The sequence below is a fragment of the Bombus pyrosoma genome, linkage group LG2 (genome assembly GCF_014825855.1).
Source record: "Bombus pyrosoma isolate SC7728 linkage group LG2, ASM1482585v1, whole genome shotgun sequence".
In the NCBI taxonomy this organism is placed as follows: Eukaryota; Metazoa; Arthropoda; class Insecta; order Hymenoptera; family Apidae; genus Bombus; species Bombus pyrosoma.
Genome location: NC_057771.1, coordinates 10,625,174 through 10,640,380, shown reverse-complemented (window position 1 = coordinate 10,640,380; position 15,207 = coordinate 10,625,174). Strand labels below are relative to the sequence as shown.

Sequence of the window (15,207 nt, the reverse complement as noted above, 5' to 3'; positions counted from 1 at the left end):
TGACAGAGCGCCACTTGGCCGACACAAACAAAATGTATCTTGATGGAACAATATTTTCGTTTTCCTCTTGTGTGTGATCTGTGCCTGGACTGTTTGACGGTATGTACTCGGAAAAGGGAAAACATACACCATGTATTATTACCGTCGAATCACGTTTCATTCGGCCAGATTCGACTCGAACTGGAAACTTGTTCTAGCAAATCCTCCGTCCGGATGTTTCTAGGGTTTCAGCACAGAGACTGACACGAGAGTTTTTGTCATTCGGCTACGAGACGAGTGTCTATCTTTTCCGTATTACGACAAACCGAGTTCGTTCGAATCAACTTTTGGAGTACTTTTTTTTTACCTGTTAAACGTTCCGATTTAATGTTACGCGATTATCGAAGGCCCGACGAGACATCGAGGTTGATGGAAAGGAGGGCAGAATTAGTCCAGAGAAAAAGAGGGTTGGAACAGAATCGGTGGAAAGTCGAAGAAGAAAAAGAGAGGGAGAAGAGATAGAGGATGGTGGGGTTGAGATGGCGAGAATAAAGCAAGGGTGGTGATCGATTGCGTCGGTACATGCACAATAACAGGGGGATGAAGTCATGTGTCCGGGCTAAACAGCCCATTTGCCCAACACAATGGAAGCGACGTTGCTGTGGGCTCGACTTAATTACCAGAGGCTGCCTTTGGCAAAGACCAGCGAGGTAAAGAGAGGCGAGAGGACACCTTATCGGAAGCGATCTGAGACTAAGCTCCATTTAGCAGACTTCCACGAGCGCAAAATTCGCCGAGAGATCGATCTCCTTCGCTATTAAATTAAATTGTTCTTTCAAGATTTGAGTTTCAAAAATAATTTCATTTATCGACTGGATCGTCACTTAACTCTAACTGTATTGTCTGAAGGAGACATAGGAAAAATGTCAAATACAGTAGTATCAATTTCTCATCTTAGGCGTCACCATACGTAATGTAATTATTAATATCCATATCGTAGAAAGAGTAAGGACTATGTCTCACATTTGAAACAGGATAAATTACGAATGTGCGCATTACCTACCGTAATTTTCATAAACTTCACAGCTTCGAAAAGGCCACTGCTTTAAACACGGTAGAGCTGTAACAGAAAATATAGTTACACTCAATGCACAATTTAGACAAGAACTAACACGCAGAGGAGATAGCAATGACGTAAGAATTCAATTAAATAATGGCTGATCCATTACAATAACAGATAGTGTCGAAGCCTTAGGCTTGGATTTTTCAATGTCGAAGCACTTGAAATCTAATTTATTTTATTTATATAGGTTGAGCCATTTAAATTGATGCACATGATCATCTTCAAAATCGTTCAACATATTGATAAACTTCTTGTACAAAGATTGACTGATTTCAACAAGTACATAATTTGATGTAATTAGTTTTTTCTTTTACCCCTTGGTATAACTGTACAGCATTCAAGAAAGTATATAATTTATCTTTATTCTGAAAGTGAGCATATATTTAACTTCCACAAGAAAAGATCAAGCTAGTCATAGATTCAAGCTAATCATAGATTGGTTAGAAAAACTTAGGAAATACCTTAATTTCAGATGAAAGTAATTTAATTAATTTCATTCAATACAATTCTTAGATCTTTAAAATTAGTACACGATACTAATACAGATGGGTCGGACTAATACAGACTAGTAAACTATCACAACATTTCGATACTGATAATGCTTATGATAATGATAAAATTTCATTCCCTGCGTTGATGCCTATATGACCATTGAAATATACATATATTGAAATGACACAACTACTAATACCGTATCGCCTACATATTACATAATGCAGCATCAGTGATTTATACATGTACTGTTTTCTATTTTAGCAGAAATCATGTCATCACAGCAGAATATATAAGTAAATTACAAATAGATAAACGCATTATAGAACGCATTACTAATCGATATATTTTATTTTTAAAGCAAACGATAGGAAATCAGGAGTTCGACTATATATAATACACGCTATAGCAAACGGAGTAGGGGAAACACACTAAGTACGAGAGCTTACGATGGATTGCTCTCCACTATGCTTATCATTGTACATTGCACACCCGCGAGTTCAAGAGTAATTGTGACTCGCAATAGTGTTCTAACAACATCGCTTCTACTGACAAAAGATGAGTTATCCATTTTTTACGCTCCTCGTTGGAGCTTTCTTGTTATTGTGCTTCTATTTGTATTTGAGACACAACCATTGGAAGAGAAATGGAATTCCAACTGTCAAAGGATGTATTCCAATCCTGGGCCACCTGTTACCCCTAATGACGGGAACAATGAATTTTGCCGAATTTATTCAAAAAACATACAACGAGTACAAAGATTATAGCATGGTCGGTATGTACAAAGGAACAACGCCAATGTTACTTGTTCGGGACCCTAATATAGTGAAAACCGTGCTGCAAAGTAATTTCTCCAGCTTCCACGAAAATGGATTGAAAATCGAACCGAATGTAGATCCTCTTTTATCCAAAAATCCGTTTTTCTGCTACGGAGAAGTATGGTCGAACGGAAGGAAACGACTAACCTACGCGTTTTCCAACGTTAGATTGAAGATCCTTTTCACAGCTGTCACCGGAGTGTGCAAGAAATTCGAAAATTTCCTGAACAAACAGCTAGAGAAGAACAACAAGTACGAAGTCGAACTGAAATCGTTATTCTCAAAATTCACTGGTGAAGTTGTGGCGAACGCTGGTTTTGGCATCGAAGGTCACTGCTTCGAAGATGCACGAAATGCAAATGCCTTCGATCAACTTTTTGGAGATATATTCGCGGAATCATTATTATCTATAATTAGATCCTACCTTCCATCTATCAATCGCTTCTTGAAGATCAAATTCCTGCCTAAACGACTGGACCAATTCTTTAGAAACATCGTCACAGAAAATCTGGAGATCAGAAGAAACGAACCAGTACCTAGGAATGATTTCCTGCAATTAATGATCGACATGGAAAAAACAGGGGAGCATATCGATGAAGAGGTTGTAGCAGCTCATGCAGTTTCTTTTTTCGTTGACGGAGTTGAAACATCCAGTGTTACCTTACGTTTCATTGGATACGACCTGGCTGTTCATCCAGACATTCAAGAAAAGTTGAGAAACGAAGTGATATCTACGATCGCGAAACACGGAGGTTTGACGTACGAGGCATTGAAAGACATGACGTATATGAATCAAGTGATTAGCGAATCTCAAAGATGTCACGCAGCTATATGCTTCATGCATAAAATGTGCACAGAGGAGTTCGAGTTGCGAGGGTCAGATGGATTGACCTATCGCGCAAAACCTGGCAGCGAGATATTCATATCCGTCCATGGATTGCACTCTGATCCTACATATTGGGTTGATCCAGAAGTTTTCGATCCGGAACGATTCAACGAAGAGAGAAAACAAACAATAGAAAAAATGGCATTCCTTCCTTTCGGCGAGGGACCAAGAATTTGCGTTGGAATGAGAATGGCTATGCTACAAATGAAGGCTTGTTTGGCTAATTTGTTAAGAAATTACAAATTGGAATTATCGCCAAAAACCCACATTCCGTTAAAAATGTCGGCAAACCATATTTTATCCGAAGTAGATGGTGGAATTTGGGTATACATCTCTAAGCTTTAAAGTTATTGTATCGCTATCTTTGTTTACTTGATAATAAATTACAATTTCAAATTTTGCCTTACTTAATTATTAGTTGTCCTCCTCCGAGTCGACGCTCGTAGTCGCTTTCTTCTTAGCAATCGTCCTTAGCAGTAATCATTTCCCACATTAATGGGGGGTTCTTCGAGCTAGATAGCTAGTTCTTACTTAGTCAGCATACCTTACCATACTTAGTTCAGCATGTGAAAAATATAACAAACCCAAAACGATCGCAATGTTCGATCAACCACGGGGATTAGCAACATACTTTACTCGCGGAACTGGTAAGTATATATATACAGATTCTTTGGATATAGGTTCAGTGATTTCGAGGGGAATATAATTTAGGATAATTAGATTTTTCTTCTACTGTGTGATTTGGTGTGCTTATAGCTAATCTGTGAAAGTTAAATCTATTTTTCTTCCAATTAGAATCATATATTTAACTTCCATAAACAAGTATTAAGCTATTTATCTATAGATTACTTAAAGTTCATTTATTTAGGAAATATTTTAATATTAAATATTAGTAAGTAAGTTTAGTTCACTCTATGCAACTATTAATTACTTACATTAGCACGCGACAGAAGATAATACAAACGTTTATGGTACGAGCATCATTTTGATATAACGTTTACAGCTCCGTTCCAAACAATGACGCCTATGTGGCATTGAAATGATACGCTTTTAACTATCTTATTATCTACATACATGTACCATCATGTGTATATATATATATATATATATATGTATTGTCTTTCTGTGTTTCCTCGCACGTTATAATTAAATAACAAACATAACAGAGATATAGGTAAAGGCATGATATATAATATTCTTTTACATTTTTAAGACAGAAAATAATCGTGTACTTTGATTGTAAACACTCGTACGATAGCAAGTAGAGTGGGAGGAAACGTTTCAGCCATGAGAGCCTGAGCTGGATTCCACTGCGATACGCCGATCATTCCACATTGTGCTTCCGAGACGGTTCGAGTAGTTGTAATTCGAAATAGTGCTCTGACAACATTGCGGTAGAAGATGGCGTCTGCATTTTTCACGCTCCTTACAGGGCTGTTAATACTATTGTGTTTGTATTTGTATTTGAGGTACAGCCATTGGAAAAGAAATGGAATTCCTACTGCTAAAGGGTATGTTCCAATCCTCGGCCACTTGTTACCCGTAATGATGAAGAGAATGCACTTTGCTGAATTTATTCGAAAAGTATACGAAGAGCACCAAGATTACAGCATGGTCGGAATATACAACGGAACAATACCATCATTAATTCTTCGAGAGCCTAATTTAGTAAAAACCGTACTGCAAAGTAATTTCTCGAGCTTCCACGAAAATACAATCAAAATCAACCCAAATGTGGATCCCTTTTTGGCTAAAAATCCGTTTTTTTGCACTGGAGACGCATGGCTGAACGGAAGAAAACGTCTAACCTACGCGTTTTCTAACGCCAGATTGAAGGTTCTTTTCGCAGCTGTCAACGGGGTCTGTAAGAAATTCGAAAATTTCTTGAATAAACAACTAGAAAGGAAGAACAAGTACGAAGTCGAGTTGAAACCGTTGTTCTTAAGATTCACTGGTGAAGTTGTAGCAAACGCTGGTTTAGGTATCGAAGGTCACTGTTTCGAGGATGAAACAACTCCCAGTGCCTTCGATAAACTTACTGGAAATATGTTAACCACATCACTATCAAATTTAATCTGGCGTTACCTTCCTACTATTGGTTATTTGTTGAAGATCAAAGTACTTCCCAAACGATTAGACCAATTCTTTAGAAGAGTTGTTGCAGAAAATTTAGAAATCAGACGAAGCGAGCCGATATACAGGAATGATTTCCTTCAATTAATGATCGACATGGAAAAAACAGGGGAGAAAGTCGACGAAGACGTTATAGTGGCCCATGCACTTTCCTTCTTCCTTGATGGAACCGAGACGTCCAGTCTTACCTTAAATTACATTGGATATGACTTGGCCGTTCATCCAGACGTTCAAGAAAAGCTGAGAAACGAAGTGATGTCTAAGATCGAAAAACACGGAGGATTGACGTACGAGGCATTGAAGGAGATGACGTATATGAATCAAGTGATTAGCGAATCTCAAAGATGTCACACGGTTGCAGGTTTCATGTCCAAAACATGCACAGAAGACTTCGTGCTGCAAGGCTCAGATGGATTGACCTATCGTGCGAAACCTGGTGTGCACATAATCATACCCGCTGAGGGACTGCAGTGTGATCCAAAGTATTGGATCGATCCAGAAGTTTTTGATCCAGAACGATTCAACGAAGAGAGAAAGCAAACTGTAGAAAAAATGACATTCCTTCCTTTCGGCGAGGGTCCAAGAATTTGCGTTGGAATGAGAATGGCTATGCTGCAGATGAAAGCTTGTTTGGCTAATTTGCTGAGGAACTACAAATTGGAATTATCACCAAGAACGCAAGTCCCATTGAAAATGTCGCCGAGTTATTTGATGTTGGAGGTAGATGGTGGAATTTGGGTATATATCTCTAAGCTTTAAAGTTATCGTTGCACTTTTCAATGTATGTATTAACATTTATAGAATACAAAATTGTACTACATAAAGTCAAATTATTAGTTTTGCCGTATTGACTGTTTTTATGTAAAACATTATTATGTATTATATAAAGAAATACATATATGTTGTAATTTTTTATGTAATGTATCAGTCACTACGTTATTTCTTCTTTTAATAGACAGATTAAAAAATACGATGATCGTAACGATGTTATTTTTGTACATTTTATAATAAATTGCGATTTGCAATTATATCCATCTCGCTTGCGGCGATAATTTGATATTATCGAATTCATACAGAAGTAGAGCAAACTTTGAGCGTGATATTAGCATGGAAGATGTATGAACGTGAAAAATTAAAAAGTATGCGATATATAGAATTTATGAGAGTGTGTCGAGAGCTGATATATATCATGTGCTTCAGAACGAAGGGACTCGAACGAGTTTCCGGTGTGGTTTCCCCTGTCTTATATTGCTAGGTAAGTCAAATATACACAAATGTATCAAATATATACGGATGTATGTCCACATACACATTCTATATCTTCTATGTACATCGTATTAGTTATCTCGTAACTTATGTGCGATCTATTAGCCTGTTGACGGAGTCGCCTAAAGGGGACTCAGGCAAATTATCAAATATAAGATATAGCAATTTCACATTCCGGAAAGTGACTTTTACAGACAAAGAAATAAGAGATTATGAGTGTTTCGCTACTTTGTTACACCGTCAGTTGGTAAATTAAGGAATTACAGATTCATCAATTTCAATTGAGTTTCAAATCATTTTAAATAGGATATGCTGTGCACTCATACATACATACATGCTATGATAGTGGTGTGATACATAATCAATGGCTGCGACCTAGCTGATCTTGTAATTCGCATACCGTGTAATAAAACAACGGCATTGAAGCAGAATGTAGAATGATAAGCGATAGTAAACATCTATTAGAGTGTGTCTGCTGTTGGGAATCTAATCGCCCTGCTCCTCCTGGACCTACAGCGATCATTTAAATCACTTATGACTAAATGAAACGACATATAAATAATGGGAGGAAAGGGAGACTCAAACACGAAATGACCAATTTGAGTAACCAGCTAACTCGTTTCTTCCGGTTAACAGATTAAAAAACACATTGATTCCGAACGGTTACGATAAAAAATTTCTGTGAAAATAAACGCAATCGATGCTACATATTGCTTCGTATAGTTTCTCGCGATTAAAAAGAAAGGTTGCTTTCTGAAAGTTGCCTATCAAATATGAAAATTTTTGTGGACGTATTGTTTCATTACTTATCTTTCGTATATTACGCGTGCTGTACCTCGAAACGGAATAGAGTTAAAGTTTCTCGGGAAACAAAACAGTTTTCCGATAGTTTCATGCAGTTGGCGTGAAAACTTAACAGGATTCGTAGAGCCTAGCCATTAGTCTAGGACAGAGAAACACTTCTCTTTCTCTCACTCACTATTTCAGGATGTATCACTGCGAAAGAAGAATAAATTACAAATCTGGGCGTAACTTGGCGGAGCTTTCATAAAGCTCATTACTCGAAAAAAGCCACTGCGTTAAACATAATACAGCACAATTCAGAGAAAAACAACATAGTACGTACAAGGGATATTAGTGGCGGAAGCAACCACTTAAATAATGGTTGTATCATTACAATCACATATAGAGTCACAACTGTAGGCTCGCATGTTTCAAGGCCGTATCACTTGAAGTTTTATTCGCGAAACGCTGTGTTACAAAACTGTTAGGCGTATTCATACATTTTATAAATAAAGCATCAGTGATTTTGGAAGATATGTAATTCGATGTAATTAGTTGTATCCTTTACTTTCGTGCCTTCCACAAAGCGATTCGAGTTCCACAAAAAGGCATTAAGCTATTTATCGGCAGATTAAAAAAGCTATTCAATTGAGAAACATTTTCATATTAAATAGCAGTAATTTTCATTTTACTTTATACAACTATCAGGTTTTTCAATAACCTCGCGGTATTCAGAGAAGACTTGCAGATTTGCAATACTATTTCGTTCCGCGATCTTGCGCTTACGTGATATTGTTATCAGTACCATATGGCCTATATGTACGGAAAAATCAACTACATATGCATGTATCGTTGTAATGTATTATTTCATTTCTCGATAAACTATAAAACAAATAATTCAGTAATAGATAAACACAAATAATGTATCTTTCACGTAAGATTTTGAGATAGCCGACATTAATCGACAAATTTGATTGCATACATGTATATAACATACATCGTAGCGAGAAAAGTGGGAGAAACGCCTTCGGTACAAGAGTTACCCACTTGCTTAACAAAGTTCCATTGCGTAGCAATAAGTTGATCACTCTACATTGGGCTTTCGAGACTGTTAGAGAAGTGCTGATTCGTAACAGTGCTTTAACAACATTGTTTCCGTGCGTGGTGAAAGATGGCTTCTGCATTTTTCACGCTTCTCACAGGACTGTTCTTGCTATTGTGTTTTTATTTCTATTTGAGATACAACCATTGGAAGAGAAATGGAATTCCAACTGCCAAAGGATATGTTCCAATCCTGGACCACTTGTTACCCGTAGCAATGAAAAGAATACATTTTGTCGAATTTATCCGAAAAGTATACAACGAACACAAAGACCACAGCATGATTGGGATATACAGCGGAACGACACCAGCGCTAATTTTTCGAGATCTCACTGTAGTGAAAACTGTGCTGCAAAGTAATTTCTCCAGCTTCCACGAAAATACATTCAAAATCGACCCAAATATGGATCCCCTTTCAGCTAAAGATCCGTTTTTCTGCACTGGAGACGCATGGCTGAACGGAAGAAAACGTCTAACCTACGCGTTTTCTAACGCCAGATTGAAGGTTCTTTTCGCAGCTGTCAACGGGGTCTGTAAGAAATTCGAAAATTTCTTGAATAAACAACTAGAAAGGAAGAACAAGTACGAAGTCGAATTGAAACCGTTATTCTTATTTCCTCTACCTTAATGGTACCGAGACGTCCAGTCTTATTCTAAGTTACGTTGGATATGACTTGGCCGTTCATCCAAACGTTCAAGAAAAACTCATTGCGGCAGAATATTTGGCATTATCGGAGTGGTATAGGAGTTGCGTAACGCGATATGAGCATGGAAGACGAATAAATAGAATAAAATAAATGATGAGTATGTCGAGTATCGATCTACATCCCGTTTATAAGAAAGCTAGTCTCTCGAATTACCGAACTGGTTTCCCCTGATCAACGTTGCTGTGTAAGTACAATGATTTCGTCAAATATATATTATTTATATACCTATATTGCATATATATATATGCACATTCTGGTATACTGGTTCGTCCCTTAATCAGACATTTTTTAAATCTATTTAAAGGTTATTTGTATAACCTGAAGCAGATTCAGGTAAACTGTGAAATATAGTAGCATAAATTCCACATTTCAAATAACGTGATTATTAATGTTCATTTCTTATTTTTTAAGCTTTAGGTAAAGAGATTAAAAGTATGTAGTTTTTGTATCTGAGATATCAGATATATAGAAGAATTATGAAGAGATAAAGAATAATTACTCTCTAAATTATTCATGCAGAGCGCGTCGTTATTTTATTACACTGTCAAACAGTAAATAGCGAAATTACAAATTCATCAATTTCATTTGAATTAAAATGAAATGATATGTAAAAAGGAGGTAGATTGACAAACAAGAAATGGGCAATCTGAAAAATCAGGTAATATGTCTCGTCTGATCTATTGCATTTCGAAATGGAATAGAGTAAGAGTTTCCCGGGAAACAAAACAGTTTTCAGATAGTTTCGCTAGCGTGAAAACGAACAGGCATTCGGAGAGTCTAATGGATATCCTAATATTTCCCTCTCTCTCACTCTTTCAGGTTGTATCGCTGCAGAAGGAAGATAAATTACGAATCTGTATACTACCTACTGTAGCTTTCATAAAGATCATTGCTTCGACATGGCGACTACATTATAAACAGTAGAGGTATAACATAAAACAGCTGCACTCAATGCACAGTTAATCAGATAAGAAATAGCACGGCAGAGAGTAGCCGTGACGTAAGCGTGACATATGACAACCGACTACTACTAAATAATGGGTGTATCTTTAGAATGTTGTGTAGTTTCTACGAATGAGGCTCGCATATTTCAAGGTCGCGCCACTCGAAATTTTATTTGCTACATATTGTTTGCACAACTGTTTATATTGACAAGTGTTTTGAAAGAAGATCAAGACTTTTTAACAGGAATATATCTAATTTAACGTGATTAGTTTTTCTTGTTACGTATTACAACTAGGTATTCCCAATGGGGTCCGTGAAGTGTAGAGAATCTACAACGAGTCCAAATCTGTTTTTCTGAATAAAATCACATATTTTATCATAGGCTTAATATCTATAAGAAAATACTGAGCTTTGTTAACTATCAATTAGATAAAAAGGCTATTAATCTAGAAGATATACTGATATCAAACAATAGTAATTTAGTTCATTTCACTCTGTACAACTATTACGCCTTTAAATGATACAATTATCAGTACCGTATCATCTACACACATACACGTATACATGCATATATATATGTCGGAGATAAAAGTACACCGGGGCCTTCCCTTTGGAATTTTTCGGAAAACTCCCAATATTTTAATTTAACTCGATTATAATTGTCCGAGATTTGTGATAGTGAGCTTGGGCTCGAGGCGACAACAAGTCGCTGAACGTAGCCGCGGTCACGGGATGAACGTTTTTACCTAACATAGGGATGGAGTAATTCTATAGGTCTCCTTAAAAGAAATAGTTGCAGCGGCACGCGACAGTAAACATTCCAACGGTTTCTGTCTCGTGGCTCGCCACACACAGATCCTATTCTTCGGGCAAGGTGATTACCAGATGTCGATGCATCTTCACAGTACATGTTCAGCTAGCCTGAGGACCCGCTATAAATCTTAGGATTTTGTTAACTAAGGTCCTTCAAACGGACAAACAGTCTTTATTCTAACAGTCCCTAAATCTACCACCTACTACGGGAAGATACGGGAAATCGTTTTTCTCACGAACGACGCTTCCCGCTAGAAACTTTCTCTCAAGGGCGGTTAGCGTCCTTCTTCAACCACCAACATAGAAATTAACCAATTAACAGGAACGTCCATTTCTCTCACTTTCCGAACGAAGGCTTTCCTCGACGAATCCGATGATCTCGTGTCCTTAGACACACCCCATTATAGTTTTCCTTTGCAGCATCATCGTGACGGGAAGTCATTCTCTCGTGAGGTCTCGTTAGAGGGTTACATAGCGTCTTTACGCTCGGTGAATGTTTTGCGTTTTAACAAAGAGTTAGTTTAGTAATACTTGTACCGTAGACAAGCAAGTTGAGTACAACTTGGACTTTGGAAGAAAGCGCATTTTGTTATCCCGTTGACCGCGGATTCGTTATTGAACCTAGGATCATTGTCATTATCATCTCGAGTATCTAATTACCACGGTTACTTGTCATATTCTACAATACTCATATTTGTGTTAGTAAATATCTTCTCTATTGCATAACAACAATGCCTAATCCAAATAAAGATTCGTTTCACGCCCCTAACCCCAACCCTAATCATAATGTGAACCCAACATATATATAATATGTATATGTACTGTGCTTTCCTCCAAATGTTATCACCATAAAACACAACGATTGTGAAATAGATAAAGGTATGTAATATGTTTTCTTTTTACATTTTTCAGATAAACGACTGTGGCCAAAAAATTTGATTTCATAATATAATACGTACTGAGGCAACTAGAGTGGGAGAATCATTTTGGGCATTAAAGCTTAAATCGAATTGCACTGAAATACGACGATCATTCTACATTGTGCTTTTGAAACTGTTGGAATAGTCGTGATTCGGAATAGTAATTTAACGATATTATCTCTGTGAGTAACATATGGCTTCTGCATTTGTCACGCTCCTTATAGGAGCGTTCTTACTATTCTGTTTTTATTTGTATTTGGTATACAATCATTGGAAGAGACATGGAATTCCAACTGCAAAAGGATGTATTCCAATCGTGGGCCATTTGTTACCCGTAGTAATAAGAAGAATGAATCTTGCCGGGCTTATTCGTCAAATATACGAAGATTATAAAGATTACAGTATGGTTGGAGTGTACAAAGGAATAGTGCCGGCACTAGTTGTTCGGGACCCTGAGTTAGTGAAAACCGTGCTGCAAAATAATTTCTCCAGCTTCCACGAAAATGGATTTCATGTCGATCCAGTCGCGGATCCCCTTTTATATACAAATCCGTTCTTCTGTTCCGGAGATATATGGTCAACTGGAAGGAAACGTATAACCTATGCGTTTTCTAACGTGAGATTGAAGATCCTGTTTGCAGCTGTTAGCGGAGTGTGTAAGAAATTCGAAAATTTCTTGAATAGACGACTAGAAAGGAACGACAAGTACGAAATCGAATTAAAATCGTTATTTTTAAAATTCACTGGTGAAATTGTGGCGAACGCTGGCCTAGGTATCGAGGGTTACTGTTTCGAAGATAAACCACGTTCTAATGCATTCGATAAACTTTCTGGAGAAGCATTCGCCGAATCGTTATTATCTATAATCAGATTCCACTTTCCTACTGTCAATCGTTTCTTGAAGATCAAATTCCTGCCTAAACACGTGGATCAATTTTTCAGAAAGGTCGTCGCAGAAAATTTGGAAGTTAGAAGAAGTGAATCGACACCTAGGAAAGATTTCCTTCAATTAATGATCGACATGGAGAAAGCAGGAGAGCACATCGCCGAAGAGATTGTAGTAGCCCATGCAGTTTCCTTCTACCTTGATGGTATCGAAACATCCAGTGTCACCATGAATTTCTTTGGATATGACTTGGCTGCTCGTCCAGAGATTCAAGAGAAGGTGAGGAACGAAGTGATATCTACGATCGAGAAGCACGGCGGTTTGACGTACGAGGCGTTGAAGGAGATGACGTATATGAGTCAAGTAATTAGCGAATCTCAAAGATGTCACGCAGCTCTAGGTTTCATGCATAAAGTGTGCACGGAAGAGTTCGAGCTTCAAGGATCCGATGGATTGACCTATCGCGCGAAGCCTGGCACTGACATATTCCTATCCGTTCACGGTCTGCACAACGATCCCAATTATTGGGTTGATCCAGAAGTTTTCGATCCGGAACGATTCAGCGATGAGAGAAAGCAAACTATAGAAAAAATGGTATATCTTCCTTTCGGTGAGGGACCAAGAATTTGCGTTGGAATGAGAATGGGTTTGCTACAGGTGAAGGCTTGTTTCGCTACTTTGCTGAGAAACTACAAATTAGAATTGTCACCAAAAATGCAACTTCCATTGAAAATGTCGCCGCATTATTTCCTAACGCACCCTCATGGTGGTGCTTGGGTATATATCTCTAAGCTTTAAAGTTATCGAAAAGTTTTTATAAATTTTCATATATTTATATTTAGATGTATAATACTACGAAGATCAATGTTTATTTCTGTCACGTTGTCTAGGAATTATTAAGTAAAGACGTTTGTTAAAAGAATAAAGAAAAAAATAATTATAGGCGTAATATATTTATCACTACACTGTTGCTTCTTTTAATCGGCAAAAATAAAGTTATCGTGACAATGACCTTTATTACTTGATAATAAAGTGTGATTTGGCATTCCATATATATATATATCTTATTAACAGAGGGGAATTTAACATTACGAAATTGATACGGAAGTTGTGTAAGCTTTGAGCATGATGCAAGCGTGAAAGACGAATGAATAAAATAAAATAAAAAGTTAGACGTATAGCATTTATGGGAGTGTGTGTACGAGTCTATATTCCGTGTCTCAAAACGAAGGGACTCGAGCGAGTTTTCTGAGTGGTTTCCCATGTTCACCGTGGCTATGTATACATAACTGCGTCAAATATACGTATGTGTGTTGACGTACATATTCTATATTTTATATGTACACAGTACATATATCGTATCATCTACTACGTAATATATGTATATAAAAAGACGCGACAAATTGGTGTGCACTTTCGAAAATAAATAATCCTTTGTTATAACGTATCATATAGACTGATCCATGGTGATACGACTAGAAAAAGAGTGATTCTTCGTAACAAAATAGGTAAAACAAAATATAGTAACGCTATTGACGTAATTCTTTAAGATTGAGTTTTTCGCTTTTTGCAAATGACGTAAAATGGAAGAGTAGAACTGTGGACATCGAACTGATAATTGTAGAGATGATGAAAATTCTGAGATAAAAAATAAACATAACCTGGTGAGCCAATTGGATATCTTGGGGCGGTACAAATGTTATCTATAGATTATAAATGGTTATGCAATAATTCAGACCATTTTTAGTAAAAGTAAACTACAGGCGAAATAGAGATTAATTTCTAATCTAATCTTTTAGCTTCCAACTTTGAAGTTTCTCATCTTTTAAATATCATAACGAGTATTCTACACATTTCGGAATATTATTTGCATCCAAATTATATGAAACAATTTTAACAAATATCCAGATTCTTGTTTATAAATTTACAAGAAAATCGAATAATGATCGATTTTCGAGTTTTCTCAATGATAGATTGTATCTTTGAGCAACTCCTTTTGACGCTTTCAAGGCGAAGCACAATACACTCGCGTTCCCGGTGAGTAGCTCCGCTCTTTTTCCCTTTCCTTTCTGCCAGTTCCTTTTCCTTTTTCTATCTTATCCCTGTTCACGACCGATCGATTTGTACGTTCGCCTGCCGGAAAACAAGAAAGTGGAAAGAACACGTGCGCACACGGAAAGCGAAAATGTGTGGCGTCATTCTATGAATAGAAGAAGAAGAGAACGAGGCAGGGCATAGAACGATGAAGAAGAAAGAGTGGTTGGAGGGATGAGAAAAGAGTCCTTCACGTCGTAGTGCATCTTTCTCTGATTTCCCGTGGGAGAAGTCGTCTCGGTAGCTTTCTGCTACGTATCG

The 15,207-nt window shown here is 37.2% G+C and overlaps 4 protein-coding genes across 5 annotated transcripts in view; 3 read left to right on the top strand and 1 right to left on the bottom strand.

Annotated features, from left to right (window-relative positions):
• LOC122574501 (protein Fe65 homolog) overlaps nt 1-15,207 on the bottom strand; it is a 149,268-nt gene that overhangs the window by 124,012 nt on the left and 10,049 nt on the right. The window contains exon 2 of one of the 2 annotated variants that reach the window (XM_043742192.1): nt 1,043-1,099. The exons of the other annotated variant lie outside the window; for it this stretch is intronic. The gene's annotated coding sequence lies outside the window, so the exon portion shown is untranslated. The remainder of the gene's footprint in view (nt 1-1,042; nt 1,100-15,207) is intronic. 2 annotated transcript variants of the gene reach the window in all.
• Nucleotides 2,030-3,694, top strand: LOC122574619 (cytochrome P450 9e2-like). Its single transcript, XM_043742385.1, has one exon. The coding sequence runs from the start codon at nt 2,153-2,155 to the stop codon at nt 3,641-3,643; it is 1,491 nt and encodes a 496-aa protein (XP_043598320.1). The 5' UTR covers nt 2,030-2,152; the 3' UTR covers nt 3,644-3,694.
• On the top strand, nt 4,609-8,021 carry LOC122574609 (cytochrome P450 9e2-like). Its single transcript, XM_043742359.1, has one exon. It carries the CDS (start codon nt 4,700-4,702, stop codon nt 6,188-6,190), a length of 1,491 nt encoding a protein of 496 aa, XP_043598294.1. The 5' UTR covers nt 4,609-4,699; the 3' UTR covers nt 6,191-8,021.
• On the top strand, nt 8,162-14,530 carry LOC122574614 (probable cytochrome P450 28d1). Its single transcript, XM_043742374.1, has 3 exons — nt 8,162-9,472; nt 9,700-9,946; nt 10,108-14,530. Exon 3 carries the CDS (start codon nt 12,160-12,162, stop codon nt 13,648-13,650), a length of 1,491 nt encoding a protein of 496 aa, XP_043598309.1. The 5' UTR covers nt 8,162-9,472; nt 9,700-9,946; nt 10,108-12,159; the 3' UTR covers nt 13,651-14,530.

Bases quoted from the DNA above. Each gene is read 5' to 3' on its own strand.
- LOC122574619 (XM_043742385.1), top strand. From the start codon at position 2,153: ATGAGTTATCCATTTTTTACGCTCCTCGTTGGAGCTTTCTTGTTATTG.
- LOC122574609 (XM_043742359.1), top strand. From the start codon at position 4,700: ATGGCGTCTGCATTTTTCACGCTCCTTACAGGGCTGTTAATACTATTG.
- LOC122574614 (XM_043742374.1), top strand. From the start codon at position 12,160: ATGGCTTCTGCATTTGTCACGCTCCTTATAGGAGCGTTCTTACTATTC.